Source organism: Dromaius novaehollandiae, chromosome 2, assembly GCF_036370855.1.
Source record: "Dromaius novaehollandiae isolate bDroNov1 chromosome 2, bDroNov1.hap1, whole genome shotgun sequence".
In the NCBI taxonomy this organism is placed as follows: Eukaryota; Metazoa; Chordata; class Aves; order Casuariiformes; family Dromaiidae; genus Dromaius; species Dromaius novaehollandiae.
In genome coordinates, this window is record NC_088099.1 from 135,374,542 (window position 1) to 135,394,978 (window position 20,437).

Here is a 20,437-nt window from a genome sequence, read left to right on the forward strand (position 1 = left end):
TACCCACATGGACATCTGGTACAGAGCAACTGTGTGTCCTAAAAGGATGTGGCCTTTTCTATAGCAAAAAAGTTTCCTTGTGCAGAAAAGCTGCTAGGATGCCTAGGGCTCCTGCATACCCTGAAGTAAGATCCAGAAGCCATTGTTTCCAATAATGTCTCAAATTAGAGGGTGAAGAGCCTGGATACAGATGTTTGTATCCACAGTAGTCGGTTTTTGTTTCTATGAACGTAGTATCTATTTACATTGACAAATCCATTACATTTTTAAGCTTATCCAAGCAATTCCTGGAGACCAGAGTTTTGGCTAGACTTTAAAGCTTTTTGGTTGTTTTTATTTTACAGACTGTGCCTTGCAGATGGAGGTTTATATATGATCTTTCTATTAGTTGGCTACTTATCTCACAATTTCTTGTAAATATCTGAATACTGCATGTGCAAGTCTGTTATAATTAAAAAGAACTTGTCTCTCACTTCTCTAACTGGTGCAAATTGCCCCATAAATGTTCTGAAGAGGGCTTTTCCCCTGAATCTTGCATATCTGTCCTCTTTGCTCCAGGATTCAGAGTAGGCACATGCTTTACTAATGGGTAGAAGATTTACTGCATAAAAATGATATGCTCAGCACTCAGAACAAACATAAGTACAGGGTCCAAACATATAAGTTCACGAAAAATTCCTTTTAATGAATGTGCTGGTCAGCAACTGGTGTTTATAATGACCAGTGGAAACAACTGTGGTCTCATAGATGTTTTTCAAAGTCTCCTTAGTAGGATCAGAAAACGACAACTCAACCAGAATGAGTATATTCATAAATGTCTGAACTAAAAAAAAAAATGTTTTGATTCATTTGTGGTAGCACAAAGCTTGGAGTATATCTGTTCAAGCCAAGTCGCATTCAGGCTCTTCAATATAAAGCGGAACTGCAGCTGGTTCAGTTAGGAGCTAACAAAGTAGAGTGAAGACCTGATGCTTACGCAGTCTGAGTTTATGCAATTATTCACTGAAGGTTAGAAGCCTGATTTTTCTCATGTTCTTACCAGTGTAAATGTGAAGAAATCCCACCAAACACCTGCAGTGAGGTCACTACTGTGAAACGAGTTTAGAAATGGGCCCAGTGGACCACTCACGTGTTAAAAAACTTGCGAGTTACCGGTAAATCACTCATACCAGTGACACTATTCCTCTCACCTTGCCTGAGCAAGGCTTTACGAGGTTATCCCCATCTCTCCTGTAATGAAATCTGCTCATATCAGATGTGAGAAATCATCTTGGAAGCAGATCACTCAGCAATTTGCATCCAAGTGAAAATGATGACAGAATTTGTTTCAAAAGTTGCTACATATGAATTGCAGTAATCTGTTGTGCATTTTTTATTCCCAGATTTAAATGGATCTGTTTTCATTTTGAACTTTATCTGTTTTCTCAGAATAGAGAGAAATGGATTCAATGCTGTAATGAAAAGACATAGCTCTGTAAACAATCAAGGGAGGGTTTAGTAAGATGATGTCTCCGGTATATAAATGGCTGTTTGCCACTTATTCCATTTGGCTTTCTGCTGAGAGCATGGGCTTTGTGCGAGCCAGTCTAATTGCTACAATTAGCAAAAATAAATGGCTTATTGTGTATTTAGACAATTCTTCCCACATCCTGCATTGTTATGCCACTGAATAAGTAATTATAGTGTTGGGCTTGTAAATTCAAGGACACGTGTCGTGATTATTTTCATCACGCACCTTTTGTAGAGACACGGCCTAAAAAAGCTGGTTCAGATGGATGCACAAATGCAATTTACTCTGCTTCCCAGCCTGCACGGGAGCAGAGAGGCAGCAGTAGGACCCCAGCAAGCCGCCGAAGTCTTTTCCTTGGCATTGTGCAGTCTGTGCAGGAGGTGCAGAGCTGCAGAGTAAATCACAGCATCGCATTCACCCTGGGTTGCCTGACTTCAGGGCCTGAGCAGGAGAAGGGCAGCTGCTTTGGGAGCTGACTCTCTGGCAGAGACGAATCAAACTCAGCATAGGGCCATTTGTAAGGTCCTTAAGGAATCGTATGACCAAATCACAAAGATGTCAAAATTTGTTTTTTAGGGTTTTTAATAAACGATAGGCTAGTCGTTAATATTTGTTGGCCAATAGAAAGTAAACGAATATATTTTTTTTTATAATGATTGGGAATACCTTTCCAAAAAAAGCAGCTTTTGGGCTTTTAGTACCACTCATATATTACCCTTTTGGGGAGATAATAATATATTGATTGGACATATTTTAAGCAAATTTGGGGTTAATAACTATTTACCACATAATAAAAATTACAGCTCCAGTAAATTTTAATTTTCCTCCTCTGCTTAAAGGTTTAAAAAGTCAGGCAGCATGAGGCCTAGCATTTAACTTTAGAAGGAAAATTTTTATCTAATCCCGATGTTATAGAAATGAATTAATAGAAAATCTGCTGTTTTGCCAATGAAAATAGTATTTAAATGTAATCAAGCCCACATAAGCCAAGCGCAGAAACATTGTTCTAGCACAAGAAGCAGATTTCAGGTGACAAGCAAAAGTAGAAATGAGTTTTTTCATTATTAAAATGCATGAAAAAAAGTATTGCACATATTTTCAAACAATTCATTTAAAAAAAAGATTATCTTATTGTAGGACAAATAACATTTCTTTTAAAATAAGACAAGAGTTTTATCTTACATTTTTTTATATATTTTGTGAAAGAACATGGGTATACAGTACCTTTCCTTTATCTAATCAGAGTAGTGAATATTACTTAAATTGTCTTTTCTGTAATATACAAATCCACAACCCTTAAAATTTTAGGACTAAGTCTTTAACCAGATAAGTTATCTTTAGTTCTGCAAATTTGCTTGGTTCATTAATACAATGCTTACATGACATTTATTTCTAACAGACAAAGAGATATGATTGCTTTTCTTTACAAGATTATAATTATGAACTTCTCTTATTTTCCTGTTATTCAGGAATGGAGTCTTAAAGACCTGATTTTTTCATTATTTCAAAAGCAGAAGTTATTTTTCTTTACAATTCTTTTTTTGCTATTGCTGTCTTTATTGAACTTTATTAATAGATCTTAAAACCGTCTGCGGTAAAAAGAATAGTGCATATTGATTATTAACTGTCCATAAGGCCATCATGGAATTTCAACATGGACTATGTTTAATCTTGATAAATTCTAGAAAAAATCCTTACAGCTCTGTAATGTGACCGTTCATGGCAAAGCATGAGAAACTGTCCATGCAGTCATCTGAGTCTTATATTTCAATGGGCATCCTATTCTCAGTCAAAGTATCACTGACGTTGAGAATCTAAGATTTTGGAGAGCAAATTTTGACTCAGTATAAAATGACTTCTCCCCTTTCTCAAACACCTGGATGGATTTCCACGTCATGCTGCGCATACATGCTACCATTTATGGCTCTCTGCACTCAGTGGTTTTATGTATATTGGAACCTGCTGTAGTCCATTTAAATCTATAAATATTATTAAAAAACATTAAAAATGAAGGGAGAGTACAGAAAGTAAATGCTAGAGATTAAAACCCAGATGAATGAACAACGCCTCTGCGCCCTTCCTTCCAAAACCAAACAAGAGCAAATCAATAAAAACCCACCCCAAACCTTCTTCAGAAACCTTGCAATGCAAGCACTGTACGTGGGCTGGACCATCACCCTCAAAATTCTGTATTAAGCAATGTTTCACCCTCAAAATTCTGTATTAAGCCCCCCAACAAAGGGGCTTCCAGCTGTGAGCAGCAGCAGGACGGGCTGAGAGGGACGTCGCAGAGGAGCAGCCTCGCTAGGGGCAGCCACGCCGCTGTTCCCGCCGCCCTCCCGGGCAAAGGGGACCTGCTCTTAACCCACTTCCCAGCGGCGCCTCCCCCGGGCGACCCTGTCTTAGGTATTAAAGAAGCAGCAAATTTTTAGAGCTGTTTCCAAAATTAGCCGTCACATCTTGGATAACCACAGTTTCCTCTCTGCCTGGTGCATGAAGGAAAACCGCGATTTCCTTGCACGGCCGAGTGATCGGTGCTGGAATGAAGGCCCTGCTGAATTTGACTGGGCAAAGGACTTGCTCCCCAAATCTTTTTTTGGCAGTTAGGACAATGGTGCATTTTTCTGACAAAATATGAGTGCTTTTCTCTGAATAATCAGCTACATCTCCATGGAGCGGGGCAAACGCCTTGTACAAAGCTTCAGGTTTGGCCTATCAAAGGATTTTTTTGTTTAAAAATGATTATATCGGCAGCTGGCCACCGCTTAATTTGAAAATATCTAAGAAACCCTTCAAGGACGGGTGTTTTCTGATCTGTGTAAAGTTCTGTCTGGCTTGCAGATTCCTGCACTTTCACAGATGTTTTGTTTTGAGGAACTCGCCCCAGCAAATAACAGATATTGAACATTTCACGAATAAAAAAGTCAACATTAAAAATGGTTAATTGAATGCATACAAAGAAACATAGGCTGTGTAACCTCTGCTATTTTATAGTACAAATATTAATAACAGGAAAGACTGAAATTTACCCAGCAGCATATACAGCAGTGACTACACTGAATATACCTGACAGTGAAGACAAAAATACCAGTCATCAGGTCTTCTCCATCCTGACAATGCCGTTTAAAACAGTAACTCTTCAGTTCTGCTTCACTCTCCTAAAATGGATGGAAATAGTTATAGCAAATTGTTTCTTATGGAATCACTTGGTGTCTTTACAAGCCACTTACATTTGAAGCAGGATCCACAGTTTATGGAATATTCTAAAAGTACCCATGTAGGCTTTCATATGGCATTACACTGCAAAACAAATCCATAATGTGTGAAAATCATGTTTATATCAACCTGCAGAAGCTAGTTGATAAAATTCATGGACCAATTCTTAAATTCTAAGCTATAAAGAGAATGAAATGTATTAAAAGATTTGAGGTTTATAAAAAGTAACCTTTTTATACCATATTTTTACTTTACAAAAATATTGAAATAATTCATGAGTTATTCACTCTGCACCAGCTTTAAAAAAAATACTATCAAATTTTGACTTGCACCTTTAATGCATTTGAAAGCACCATCAGGGGATACTTTTAACATAAAGAAGGATACCATTGACTAGATTTAGGGAGGTATTTGAAACCCAAAAGCTTGCAGCAAAAGCACTCTATTACGAGAGATTCAACATAACTCTTGGGCGTATCCGGAAACAAGTCCTGAACAGGCTCAAGAGGGTCTTCCACATAACTTGGTTATATGGTTACTTTACTGAATATACTTACTAAGAGGTGGCCGAAAGCCTTTAAAAGACATTACTTTCACCTTGGGTGGGAAAAATCAGAGCTGTCCATACACGCTGAGAACTCGATTGGTCTTTCCTGCTTCTGGTTCTTGTAGGGCTCGTGCCGCTCCTTGTCTGTCCCTCGGGCAACGATATCGATCTTGCTTTTATACAATGTTTGGCACTAGAAGGGTATGGCATGTCATGGTCTCTTATCACCCCTGCATACATTCACACACTGAATCATGCATTCTGAGTCCTGAAACAGAGAGAAGTTTCAGTGTGTTCATCTCCTCACCAGCTCCTCCCAGATATCTGAATGGGGTCCTCCAAAAAGGTTAGAATATGAAAACTATTCTTCCCTGTTCTTTTACAGATGTACTTATTTTTTGCAAATTGAACATTGAATCATGATTATCATTTAATTTACATCACTACGTGCTAGAGCTCCTTTTTTCTCCTGAAAACCAGAAGTAAGCTGCATAGGATTTCTGTTGAAAGTAACATAAGGAACTTAAACTACAATTAAAAAGACTCTGAAAATCCACTGAAAACAAAGAGCTCTGTTGGTACTAATGCTTATGACCTAATTAATCAGAATTTAGTTTATTTTTCATTGATAGCCTTACAAACATGATGATGTATCTTTTCAATCAAGAACTATTTTGCAAACCTATTCTAAACTGAATGGTTTATCTGTGGGCATGCTGAGGACTACTATGCTCCTATTTTTTTCCCCCCAGAAACCAGTTTCCATAACAGCAACATTGTGTGGTACAGTTTTGTCATTTTTGACAAGCTTTTTTTTTTTTTTTTTTTTTTTTTTGCCATTGAATATGCAAATATCAATCATTTATTTCTAAAATAAAATGCACTACTGGCTAAAGTTGAAAGCTCTGCTCAGAACCTTCTTAATGCTTTGATTGTGAGTACTGTGCAGTCGGAGTTTCATAGCAGCAAGGAGTCATAGGTGAGTTTCCCCAGCTGAAGTAACTGATGCGTGTGTGTGTGTGGATGTGGATATGTGTGGGTGGGTTTTTTTTTTTTGAGGCTTTCAGGTGATGCTGCTGGATCAGGGTCCTGCAGACAGACTGCACACAGTGGATCAAATGATAATCATGATGAAAGCCAGACTAAGAACACTACAGCTTGTTGCTCTATTTGCAGTACGCAGTTTAGTTATTCTTACAGCCCTACCGTCAACCCTTAAGTCAGACTGTAACGTCGGAGCTTCTTCAAGCTGCGGGTATTTTTTTGTTTATAATGTGGTTTCATATTCCAAGCGCTCCTGGATAAGGGCATCATCTTTATACTGTAGCCGTGGAGGAGCAGGGGAACATTCAAAAGCTAGGATCGCCTTCCTCAGGCTCCTGTCCAATACGTGTCTCTCCCAGGCTGGGTACCTGTTCCTGAACAGATCGATTTTAATGACAGACTCCTCAATCCTTGGTGGCCGGGAGGAAGGTGTGGAAGGTGCGGTGGGTCTCACCTGAAACACAGGCACGCACCCGTCCCTCTCGGCGAATTTTTGATCCCGCTCGCTCGTGACACTCCGATTGTTAGAGATGGACCTTAGCGTGTTTGTTGCCACTTCTGGGGGTAGAGCGAAGGCGGCGGCAGGGTCCTCACAAGCACAGCTTGGCGACTGCCCGAACCGCGGTCCGTTGGGGTGAAAGAAGGCATAGTACATCAGCATAAAAACAATGCCTGTTAAAAAGCTGCTGAACACTACACACAGTGCTGGTATGGCAAATGCGTCAGAGATTGGTGGGGCCTTGTACAGATACCACAGAGCACTCAAGGCGGTATTTTCCAAAAGGATCACAAAATAATAAATGAAAAGCCTACAGCGTGTCCTTCCTTCCTTGACGTTGAACCAGCTAAAGATATAGATTATCCCCACAACCATGTCGAAAACTATTTCCTCCCATTTAGTGATGCAAAACTCTGTCTCGCAGTGGACGATCCAGAAGGTCATGATGCACCAGTGGAGCACGATGAAGATCCCAAAGTACAGCTGGAAAACCGAGGCAAACAGAGCAAAAGTAATGACCCTTGCTGCAATTGTGAAGAAATGCCAGCAAAACTGGATTATGACAGCCATATAACTGATGGGTTTCTTGTCATCACGGGAGTCACGGAGGGCCTTTTGGTAGGAAGCCAAAGCCCAAGCCAGGGATACGAGAGAGGCTGCAGCGGTAAGACCTAGGAGAAAACAGAAGATGCACCCACGGGATTATTAGCACGCCAGAAGTGTTGGAACCAGTGAGATCCTCGCTGCTTTAAATGCACTCTTCACAACTCACACAAGAAAATCCATTCATTCGCCTTTAGTTTAGCCAGCGCGGAGGACTGGACCTCCTATTGCAGAGACCTCATTGCTCTTACAAACACATTAGCACTTGTTAGTTACACATGAACAAGAGTGGGCAACAAACTACATTTTGAAACACTTCTCTAGCAAATTTATGTTTGACATGAATTCATTAATTCACAACATCAAAAAAGTCAGGAATAGGTCTCTTTGTCAACTGTGTGATTTAATAGGATCTACTGCAGTTATTATTTTAAGGAATATGAATTTTCAGCTTTTGAAAATTCATTAAAAAGCTCTATATAAAGCAAGTAAGCCTAATTAAAATGTCAGTATCTTTTACACAATCAGTACATTAAATCAATTAAAATGTGAGAATATATCTACATCTTAAAATACAACGCTATGGATATGTGTTATGTCCAGTGAAGTTAATAGCCTGGCAGATTCGACACAGAATAGAGTTAACTGAAAGTTTTGAGGTGGTAGAATTTTCTGTTGAAAGCCACAGATTCTGTGGTATCCAAATGCTTCGTAGATATTTTGTCAAAATTAACGAAACAAATGCAGAAAGATTTTAATTTTTATTATATTAATGTAACTCTTGATTTAGCAGACTTTAAACCGCAACACTCATACTGAAGGAGAAATGTTGCCCATTTCAATAATTCCACCATTTTAAAGAGAGTATTTAGTATGGAGAAATTGTCAAAACTGTATTTTCTTCCAACTGGGGATTAAATTAATTTTGGCAATGTTGGAATTTTCTACAGAATTAAAATTCTGAGTTTAGATGCTCCTAAAGTAAGCAATAACAAATTAATATTCATATAACCATTGTCTCTCCCATTTATTCCAGAACTGCTCATTTGTAAAGCACTGAACTACAGTATTTCTGGAAAACCTGTCAAATATTTTCCACAAAAAAATCAATATAACTTTACTTGTAGAGTATTTTCAAACATTATTGTAAAAATAGTTCACATTCACCTGAAAATATAAAAACAGCAAAAAATGCTTTTTACAAAAGCTTTTTTAATACTTATTTTGGGTGTGTATTTTTCTTTTTCTCAAAGAGATTTTGACTGTTATGGGTAGATAAACTTGAAAAAAAAGTTGATTTGTAATTAAATGCAATTTTTAAACTAATCTGTTACTTCCTTTTCCTAACAAGAAAAATGCCTTGCATTCCCATTTAAGCAGTGATACAGTTGAACATAGTTATTCACATGCTTAACACTTGCACATCATTTTGTTGGAAATGAATTATATTTCTTATTTACTAGATGATTAATTTTTACTTAGGATCTGTATCAGGCTGCTTTGGATGGAAATGGGAATCCAGCTGAAATGCAGAAAACCAGCATTTTAAATGTGTTTATTATTTAAATAAAATTTCAATGAATATGCTGGCTACAGAGGAAAAATGTATCAAACTTATTTTATACTTAAAAGTTATTTATTAACCAAAGTAAATATTATGTACAGTTAATGAATGAATTCATAACCCTCAGCATCCCATACTGTGAATTTTTTCACCGGTCATAAAAAGATAATGACATTTCAGCTTATTCAGTTTCTAAACAGTTCCTTAACTTTGAATTTACTGGTTATTGAACCAAGTTAAACTCAAATGAAGAAATATTTCTTTTGTCTGCTGGTTAAAGCTGTTTAATTTCAGCAAAGTTTGAATCTGGATACATAGTTTTCTTCCCAGTCCAATGGTTTTCTTTAGAACCTAACCATCAAGAGTATATTAGTGAAATATTATGAATATTTAAGTTTAATGCAATCTGTATTAACACACAGTAGTTAGTTTAAGCCTAAATATATGTTGGCAAACATTCATTTTTGAAAGAATATATGTCTTAAAACAGGCAAGTGTAGGTTATGGAAATAATACTTGATTCTGAAAGAAACAATCTATTTAAGCAATCCACCTGGCTTAACACATTAGGCTTTTGCTCAGTAAATACAGAGGGATGCACCGCTCTCAGGAGGGACTGGTTGTGCTTGCCCGCACCTCTCCCGCAGTCCCTGGCAGGGTGTTAATTGTGTTGTGAGCTCCTGTGAATTTAACAAGGCTTTTTTTTAGAGAAAAATACCGGAAAAGCAATTGGCAGGAATATGGGACAGGCTTATAATTCCAGAGAGAATTTCTGAATAAAACATCACCACTTTTCTTTCTGCTCAGATGCCTGGGTGCCAAAACACTGACATTACTGCTGGAATCCTCCTTCGTGGAGAGAGCAAACAATTGGCAAGGCAGGCAGGGAGGAGGCTTGGGGTAACCTGGGCTTTTCCTTTCTGACGTGCATGTTTGCTTTTCACCCTGGGCTGCCTTTCAGTGACCATTACGTCTAGAGACAATGCTAACAGCTGAAAATGGATGTTCTCATGTTCTTGCAGGAACGGTTTAAGTATTTCTGACAAAACAGAGTTCATTTCCCTTGTGAAATGAAAAGTTTGGAGAGGCAGATGAATAGGATATTGGGTAAGAGAGCCTTCCAGTATAAATGAGCACTCTGAACAACAGCTCATAATAGCATTATTAGCATGGGAAAGAATAATGTGAGAGAAAAGTCCATGTATTTCTCTGCAATTGTAATGTTAATGACCTCACAAACTCCCCAGAGGTATGTATAATATCATCAGTTTACATTCAGAAGTGTCAATTTGTTCATTAATGCACACAGAATGCATCAAATAAAGTGTTAAAATTCATAGGAATTTCCAATGTCCTAATATGAACTCATTCATAGTCATTTTCTCTGACAGAAAGGAGCAAGTACAATAGCAAGTTAATTCTGTTATTTAAATAGTCGTTAACAGGGACGTATCCATTGCTTTTATGGAACGAACTGCGGGATACAGGAATATAGGAGGGGAAAGGAGGCAAACGAATGTACAAATGGAAAGAATTACTTGTGCTATTAGCAGTGATGTTAGAGATACAGAATTAGGATGAAACTAAATGCTTCATGGGAACCATCCATTTTTCTTTATTGATGAGGCCAAGCACTAAACAATTATTAAAAGTATAATTAATAACGAGAACAATAATGTAAAATTCATGTAAATTCATATTTTCATTAATGTAAAATTGCTGATAAAGAAATACTGTAATGTAAATAATTTACAGGGAAAGGTTAGACACAAACGGAACTATTGGAGAACCGAATGGATAATTCATTGATTAGAACATACTGATGCATTTGCTGAGTAGAAATCTCTTTATATTTCAAAAGGAGAGCTAAAATAGATTTCTATCAAAACAAAACTTTAAAGACACTAAAATAGTATCAGGAAAAAAGGATAAGATGTTCTTTAGTGTTAATGAAAAACAAATAATTTGTAGCATTGCAGGGGGGTTAACCTCGGCAGAAGGAAGGCTTATTTGCCATTCAGAAATTCACAGACAACCTGCAAGCCCATTTATGGAACAACCATTCTTAAAGAGTAAGCACTAGTTTTTTCCGCCCTCTCCCCTTCAGCCTCCCGACTGTCTGTCTGGGGCCTACAGCAGCTTTCCGGTGTTTTTCCGAGCAGTCAGAAACACCCCGGTCAGCTGTATTTGGAGTCTTGTTTTCTACTTTCTCTCTATGTAAGAGAGATTCTTGCATTTTATCCAGCATGGCATGTTTGTACTGGTACTGCAAATCTAATAAAGATTAAACCGGAATGAGCTACAGCTCATTAAAGGCAAGAAAAAGCTAGCAATGTCTTTTACAGGAAAAAGCAAGCAACATACATAAGGGAAAAGAGGATGTATATAGAGATGGATATGTTTACAAATGTAACACCATTGCAGAAAAGCAAGCTCAAATAGCTACAGGAATGCTAATGAAGTTCTTCAAAACAGTATTTGTGAGAAATTGGCCTCAAATGTTTAACCTGTGAGTAATCCAAATAAAGTTGTTCACAGCAGATACAGGCTTTCCATATTACATCCCTGCCTGACAATTTGCAACTTAATTGTATCCTGCTGCCACCTCTGCCTCTTCATTTTAATTCTTGCCTGCATGTACAATTTATTTAACTTTGAGGAAAGCAATTCAACTTCTAAGCAGCATATATAACTCCGTAGTCTTTATTTTTCCTCTACTCCCACAATATAATCTATAGACTTGAGTATAAACGAAAAAATCTGGGTCTCATTCTCACACCAGTCTGATCTTATTCGTTTGTATTTGAGTGAGTAAAGGCAGATTCAGGTCTATAAACTACTCTTTTGTAATCACATCAGTCCATAAAGCGTTTATGCAACAAATCCAAAACACCTCAGGCCAACTGAAAACCCTGCGAATGGGTGAAATGTTAGAGGAAAATCCTCCTCAACATTTGGCCTATTTCAAAAAATCAAACTCTCGCCAAGGCTTCTCCTCCTGCTTCATCCTCCTGTTTCAAACTCATACTCATCTCATCACCTCCAGGAGTAAACTCATGCTAGAAGCAAGAATACCAAAGACAGCAGGACATCTGGGCATGACCATTTTGGCTGGGATCTGGAACTATGAAACATGTCTTAAGGAAGCCTATTTTTATGAGCTTTTTACCCAGCTGGAGAAGTGAAAATGTATGCATCCAAGCTTTAAGGTGCTTCTCTGAACCAAAGTCAAGCAAAGAATCTATAATAATCATCAGTCCCCTTAAGGCCCTAATCCTGTAGAAAATACATCATTTTCTCCCCTTCTCTGCTCTCCTTCAGTTTCCAAAAATGAACTTGCTACATTACAGCGTCTTTGCCATGCTATTTTGAGAGCTTCCTTGAAGGCAGCCTGAGAACAGCCGATGGGTGCTACACCACCCCTTTTATTCCCATATACTAGTATGGCAACGGTGTAGTAGAGGGTATATTGCGCTACCACACGTGGTTTAGCACACAGGTGCTCTGCATGCTCCAGGGCCCTTCCCTCTCAAGGCTTCATAGTTAGGCATATTTCTGGTACAAGGATCCTTCCTGACACTTTGCTGGCACATACTTTTTTTCGGCAGGAGACACCACTATCTCAACATCTGCAGCCAGGCCCAACCCCTAAAACATGCTGGACACTGATCTTTTGTATCATTTTGTGCTCCAAAGCTTGTGTTATCACAAAGAGGTTCCAGGGCTACAAGCATGTTGGCAAGATAATCCTATTACTTTCTTACATCAGGAAGTTAGTCTATATTAGCTGTCCTCAGCCAGTTGCCACCAGTGTCTGGTGAACAATAATGCTTATTCTACTGGCCTATGTGACTCCATACTCAGCGCTATTCCTCCTGTGAATGCATAGTCAAAGGCGTTTCGTGACACTGAAACAAGCTGCCTGCTGTCAAAAGGGGACTTGTTTCTTCCTTCTTAAGTGCCACTAGATCTGACTGTGCTCAGATAAAAAAGGCAACTTACTGAAATATTTCATTTCTGCAGTTTTGCTTAGACTCTTGGCTACTCATAAACATGGGAATGAAAATCTCTGAGCATGAGTCTCTAGCTGTCTGCATTTCCAGTGTTTGTCTCAGTTTTTTTGGCATTCACAGCTGGGGGTATTCAAGGTAATACAGACTGCTTCATCGGCTCATCCTCCAACATATGGTTTAGCTTTCTCCCACCACATACTGGGGTGGGGAAATGCAGTGCGGGGGATGACAGGAATGCTTCCTCATTGAAATGTAAATTAGGTTATGCCTGATATTGCCTCTCCTAAATGCTACATAATGCTTAGGGAACATGCTAGCATACATAAGAACAGCTTTTCGCGTGATTCCTTGTAGCTGCTTTCTACAGATTTTTCTGGCCAGACAACTCCCAGCTCTTTCATTAATTTGGCTCTCTGCAGCAACTTACCTTTGCCCTGCAAGTTTAGAAACATCATATATCTATTACACCAGTTGCTTTCAACCTTACTTGTTTTATAGACTCCCAAATTATATTCCAGAGGTGGTTTGGACTCTGTATAGAGCATCTAAGTCAACTGACAACAGATTTGCTTATCGCAGCTACCTTTAGCAGATTCTTAGGGTCTGAATCAGATAAATTACCTAACGATTAGGCTCTCACTGCACTCAAGGTCATGCGCGACTTACCAAATCTAACTGTTAGACACATATTGAAACACTTCTACTGAGCCTGACCATAACTTTAAACAGGCCCAAAGGTACTGCTGAATGATGGTGATAATTTTATTTCAAGCTAATATAAAGAATAGTTTCTCACTGTCTCCCCTACAAAGCCCTCATTACTTTATACAAATTTAGTCTTTTACCCAAATTTTGTTTTTGGTATCTCAGGAGTTCTCTTAGAGACTTTGGATAAAATCTTCTCCCAATAAACCAGTGCAAGACATATTGGTCACAACAGTCAACTTAGCACCCAAGGATCAAGAGGACCGTGAAAGCTGGACCTCTTCTGTCATTCAAGAGACCACAGTCATTAATTCAGGCCTCTCTTTCTCCACAGGCAGCTAATGATAAGAGGAGTTTGGCCAGAACAATCAAAAACTCTGCTATTTTCTCATCAGTCTGTAAAAGTAACTGATTCTTTAAGACATTTGAGCAGGAAAGTTGCATTGCCAGAATATGCTAGCGAAAGCCAGTTACTAGTTGACTGAGCAACTTGAGTGATCCTTTTTCCTCTCTCAAGAGTAGGTTTTCCTAATATTTGTTAGTTTCTAGTTCTACTAGAGATTTATTATATTTATAAGTTACGATTCAGGGGCTGTTATTAGCCACTAATGAAGCTCAGTCCTCTCCAGGCACTGACAACTGTCAGGTACTGATGCCATTCAGTGCAGTCTGTACATCGCCAGCCTTGGCAGGGTAGCATGAGGTAAAACGGCCTCTTACTCCCACAGCTAGACCCCTTCTTGCCTGTTAGTTAATCCAGTATCTTTGTATTCCACTGAAGTATGTGCAACATAAATGTGCCTACTGACTCCAGGATTATTTCCATGATTAGCACATTTCTTCTTAGGTAAAAAGTGTTTTTGACATCTTAAGGTTGCTGCAGCTAGCTTATAGGAATTAAGGGATTATCCAGAGTCTGCAGAAACCCCCAGCAGAACAAACCCCCTGACATTACCACTTGAGGAGAGACAACATCACGGTAACATAACATTAAGCTAAAGGTATGGCACCATCTGTGGGAGAAGGCTCCACCTGCACGGCTCAGTGCAATATACTGCACTACTTCACTTTCTGTGAAGGCAGTGGCAGAAGCCATAACACTTATCCTGGCTATCAAATATATGAAGGAGAAAACAATTTGGTCTACTAGCAAACTAAAAATTCTTGTTAAAGCATAAGTTTTGAAGGAATGTCTTTTTTGTAAATCAAAATTTCTGTGATTTTGCCTTTAATTTTCTGCTCGGCTTTTATATCCTTTTGCTTGGGTAAGTTCCAGACGAAGTTGCCTATGGAGTGTTCCACTGATTGGAAGGAGTTAACCACATAGGTTTTTACTCTATGGTTGCTATCAAAATCAACTGGAATCTTTTTCTTGGAAACATTTTGGAAAAATATTCTTCAAGTGAAAAAAAAAGAAAAAGATTTACACAGTCAAGGTCATTTAGACATTACCGGTATTTTATAAAAAAAAAAGTTTGTTTTCTTTAGGAATATAAAATATTTTAAAAACCAAAATGACATTGTATGTAGTCTACTACTCTGTATGTCCATGATTGGCAAGAAAATCAGTATTAGCTTTTAATGCTTGTTTCCTTTGCAAAATCACTGTGGTCATCTTTGTCAAGGCCTAGATGCAGTTTTTTCTCATTTGTAGAACAGTGGCCTGCCAGATCGTGCAGGCTGGCTCACGGATCATTGTAGATATGGACTGATCCCTTGGATCAAGAGATGTCAGGAAAGTAAAACTTCAAAACAGTAATTCTCAAAGCAGCAATAAAAATCTAGAACAAAAATCAGTTAAAGTGAAAACATGGTGATGCTAGAAATAATATTGACTTTCTAATCAATTCTACGTAAAACTGTTTTCTAATAATCTTACTGCAATATATTTTTGGATGCATGAAACATACATACTGTCATAAAAAGTGACATTCAGGCTTCAGGGGCCAGACTGCACCTGTTCCTCGCAAGACTATTCAAGGAAAAGATTATTTTGCTTGCACAGGAATATGTGGAAACATACCCTGAACTTTTGTAAACCTTTCATCCTGTGCAGTGCCCCGTGGTATCTGCCAACACTCTACCAGCACATCCCCTAAGTTACCACATCATTTCCAAGAAGTTAATTAGATGAGTTGCTGATAAGGGGGCAGAATGCACCTAGGAGGTCTGGAAAGTTACTATGATATTTTTTCTATGTTTGTAGAGAAAAGTATATATTCTGGAAAAAGAAAATATGTATCAACATGTTTTTTGTTTTAATTTAGCATAGTCACAACAGACTTACTATCTTCTCACATATATCTTAGTGAAATCTGAAAAATTTGACATTTCAGCAACCTGTGTTTCATAGAAATATATGCTTTTAAAGTCAGGCATAATGATTACAATCAGCTAGTGCACAACATAGGCCACTGAGCTTTGCCTTGTGAACACTGAGTGAATCCCATACATGTGTTAAACCAAGTGCATAATCATTCAAAATTTTCAAATAATGGAAGAAACATCTTATCCTTCCAAGGGATATTTACTCTCACTTTAAAAACACACATTTTTTTTCCAGTCTGACTCTGACTACTTTTGATTTTCAGACATTAATTTGGCTGAAGTTCCATAGAGTTCCAATGACTTCAGTGTAACATTTCAAGGACCTTCAGGGTTGTAAAAGCTGTGGTTTCCAGAACATCAATTTGTTCGCTTAAAAGTTCTCATTTCCTCTGAAATAGGCAGAATAGTTTGAGAACAGCTGTAGAGATATGTTTTTCCTTTTTTTGGAGGATATTTCCTCCCCTCCTCGAGATGCAATAATAGTATCAAGATCAATGTCTAATGGACAAAAACGACTGCTATCAGTAGAACTCAATGACTACTGGCATTTCCAAGCAATTGTTTTTTAATGAATAGAACATTTATGTGTCCAATTATAAAAGGACTATAGACTGCAAGAGGAGGAGACATGGACTCTGAAAGTCCTTTCAAACACACATATGTATACATATGAACATATTTTCAAAATGAGGTCCTAAATTATTATTCCTGTCAGCTCTAAGAATCTCAATCATCTGTCTGGCTAAATGAATACCCATAGAAATGTCAGGAGCATGGACACAGCAAGTTTAAAGCAGATTTTGAGTACTAGAAGATATATCTCACAATCCTGAAATGAGTTAGTGAAAGATATAAGTTCTTGCTATAAACCAAACTTTCTGCTGTTTTTTCAGCCAGCCTCCCAGAAGCAAAACAGCTTCAAACAACCTTACTGGCTGCAATGCGATGGAGCAGCCAGAAATAGCTTCCTGCTGATCCAAATTGTCTGTCTCTTCTAAGTACTTTTTTCAAGAGATAGCGAATATCAATAAAATACATATAACACTATCACACTGGCACTAGGAACGTCTATTGAGGATTTGGGAAAGGAAGGGCAAAATCAATATTTCAAATATAGCAGAGATTTTTCCCTCAGATATTGTACTAGTTGTGGCCAATACCCAACACAGAGAGGACAAGAAGCCAAGACATGCTCTGGAATGAAAAATGCCCCAAATACCTCATACTAAGTCTTATTGCAAATCAGCAGCATGGCACCAGGTCCCTGGCAATGAAACACTGACTCCATGCAGAAAGATAGCACAAGACCATTACCCCCCTTAAATCTCCTGAAGTCGTAAGTTTAGGATTGGCTTTTAGTGGTTCCTAGGCTTGTATTGACTTTCTGAAAGGGGATAAATTTCACCCTCATTAACTAACTGATGTTTCTCCCACTGGCACATTAAAGTCAGTCTGAACTTAGTCCCTTATCTGACACAATTTGTCTAAGAAATATTACATTTATATCATTTTCCTGTGTTTGCTTTTTTAAGTTTCTCTAAGCTTTTCAGCTCTGAAGAGATGCTAAGGATAATGTCTGATATGGTGCTTTGGGACAAAAGGCAATTAGTATCCCTCCGAAAAGGAAACTGATGTAGCATTTGAGCAGTTCCTCTTAGCAGAGGGAAAACTGAAACTGCTGGCATTGGCTGGTACATGATGCTATTTAAGTCTCCCCTGTATCAAACTGAAACATTGCAGTTCTAAATCTTCTTCCTATTTATTTCCCTTTGAAAGATTTCAAATATATTCTCTCAATAATTCATTAAATAGCCTTACTTTTTTGTTAGTGGAAAACCAGTCACTAACCTCCCCTCCTCCCTCTCAAAACAGAATCCATATTTTCATTTACTGTGCAGATGAAATAGATTCAAGCAACCTCTAACTGGTTTGAAGATTCAGTGTATTATGGGAAGCCTGGAGATTAATTCTAGTTCTAGCTTACTCCCACCTTGGGATTATTTTAGGTATCACATTTATATCTTTGTCTTCTGTATTAGTTATAAAGCTGTTAGCTATGAAGCTCTACAACTATATCTGTACCTATTTCTTATATATCTAGAATATGTCCACATGATATAAATTGGGAAATACTATGTATTGTTCTACATTTTATATGTACCTTATATTTAGATTTATGTACTATATATAGATAGATAAGCAAGCACAATTTGAAGACTGCGAGCAAAATAATGACTCAACATCTCTGCTGAAGCTTTTTCAATATTTATCTACGCTTTGTTCCAAAAAACTGCATTTAATTTCAAGCTTAAATTAATCTAGTTTCAGTTTCTGACTCTGTCTGGAAGATTGAAAAGTTTCCCAGGTTCCTGCTATCAAACATATTTTTCATGTACAAGTACACATAGATCGTGACTGAGTGTTTTTTTAAAACTTTTTTCCAATAGTCTGAGTTGACCAGTCCCTAAAAGCCTTATATCCAAACACTTGCTCTACAGCCTCTGGGACCATCTTGTTCCCCTCCTTTGAATTTCTTTCAGTAGCTTCATCCTCCAGGAGGTGTGAGCCACTGAACTGGGCACAGGCTTTTAACAGTGTCTCATTGGTGTTCACAGTGGTATGCTCATTTGAATGTGTCTACTGGGTATGTTCCTTCTCCTACCTCCAAGAAGCAAAATAAGGCTGGAAGCCACAAATTGAGACTAAAAGCCCACGAAAAAGCTTTTATCTTTGGTGACTGCTTTGCCATCTTCTAAATTGCTGCTTTTAAAGACAGAGGTTCTCCCATCCTCTGTGTAGAGTCTTTTTCTGATTCCCAAATACATTTTTCTGTATTAAAACATACTTAGTTGGATGGGATAATTCTGATCAAATGATTCAGATCAACGTGTGATGGTAATCTGTCCTATTCACTATTTACTACCCTACACGTCTGTGCAAAGACTGGGCAAACTGAACCAGTCACTGAAAATCCAGCCAGCAATATCACATATCGTCATTTAGAAGATTCATAAAGGTGTCAAATAGGACTGAAGCAAGGACAAGTTTTTGGTAGGTGCTGCTAAACATTGCTCATTCATTTCTCATTTTTTTATCCATTTAGAAGACAGTTTTTAATCCATTTAATGTGAACCCTATTAATGCCTATTTGAAATCAGGCTCTCGTGTGATTTTAAGTCATGTGAACTTAAAAAAATAAATACAGTATTCATTATACTTGCCTTTATCATTCTAACCTTGTCCATAGATAGGTATAGAAAGGTAATGGGTCTGAGTAACATGGCCTAAGGTCCATGAAACAATTGTTTGCAAAAGTATACTGTTTAGCCTCTAATTCTTTGTTAACCACATATCAAGTTAACCTTTCTATTATTTTATACTGAATTAATGACAGGCTAATCTGCATGCATTTTTAGGTCTCTAAGCCATTTATTTTACAATTTTTAGACTAGTTTCTTCAGGCATCTGCACATCAGTCTGCTTCATGGTAATTTTTTAAAATGATCAACCAATTTCAACAGAATTTGACGCAGAAATAGATATCTCAAAGATACGAAGTTCTTTAAATTTTAGGGAAAATGACAGCTAGAGGAGAGTCCAAAGAAGTATTCCTGCGAAGAGGAAAGCAGGAAGCTTTAGGTATTTTTATCCTAAGGGCCAGGGACCAATTAGCAAGTGAATATGTGTCTGCGAGCTGGCAAATCCACACGGGTATAACTTTGAACAAATCACAGCTGATATTGCTTCTTACCCAGCCAAAGTCATGACAGAGAACTGGGAACATGGTGGGGAGTGAACAGTACAGTGTGGCGATCTTGGGGATCTAAGGAGAAACTAGAAATATTGTGAGGGCAGTGGTTAAGGACATAGTAGGAGCAAGAGATACTGTGTGAGACAGCTATGAAGGATGTGAGGTAAGATCTGTGGTTATTCATAAAATAGGGATAGAGGGAGAAAGAAAGAAACCAGTAGGAATGAAGTTCCATTATTTTTGCTGCTTGGAGAAACTAAGAAATTAAGTAGCTAGGCACTCATCTGTTCTGGAATTCATCTGTTTTGCCAACATTTTGCTAAAGATGAATGCTTCAGTCGCTATATACAGCTGCAAAAGGGCCCTACAAGCTGAAGAAAGTATAGTTCAGGCTGGAAATAGGAAACAAAGAAGGCCCTGTAACTTGATCTCAAAGACTCTTGGATTAGATTTTAGCGATTACTCACCATCAACCTCAAAGAGCAAAGAAACAGGTGTCTGTTGTACAGCAATGTGACTTTAAATCAAGTTTTCAGTGGATATAAGGAGGAGGAAGTGGGAGTCAGCTGCATGCCTAATATTTTTTTGATGTATTGGTTTGTTGATCTGGAATGACAGCAGATTAGCAAGTCTTTTTTCCTGGACACTGAAGGTGAC

General features: G+C 38.0%; 1 protein-coding gene across 2 annotated transcripts in view; it reads right to left on the reverse strand.

Moving 5' to 3' along the window:
• Positions 1-20,437, reverse strand: part of XKR4 (XK related 4) — a 232,674-nt gene that overhangs the window by 11,066 nt on the left and 201,171 nt on the right. Inside the window, exons 3-4 of one of the 2 annotated variants that reach the window (XR_010387969.1) lie at positions 5,284-7,487; positions 1-4,668 (exon numbers count right to left, since the gene is read on the reverse strand). The exon at positions 1-4,668 is cut by the window's left edge and continues 11,066 nt beyond it. Coding sequence is in view for 1 of the 2 variants with exons in the window: in XM_064507530.1 (XP_064363600.1) it covers positions 6,541-7,487 (947 nt within the window). In the remaining variant the exon portion in view is untranslated. Of the gene's footprint in view, positions 7,488-20,437 lie in introns of both variants that reach the window. The other variant, XM_064507530.1, reaches the window with a different exon arrangement.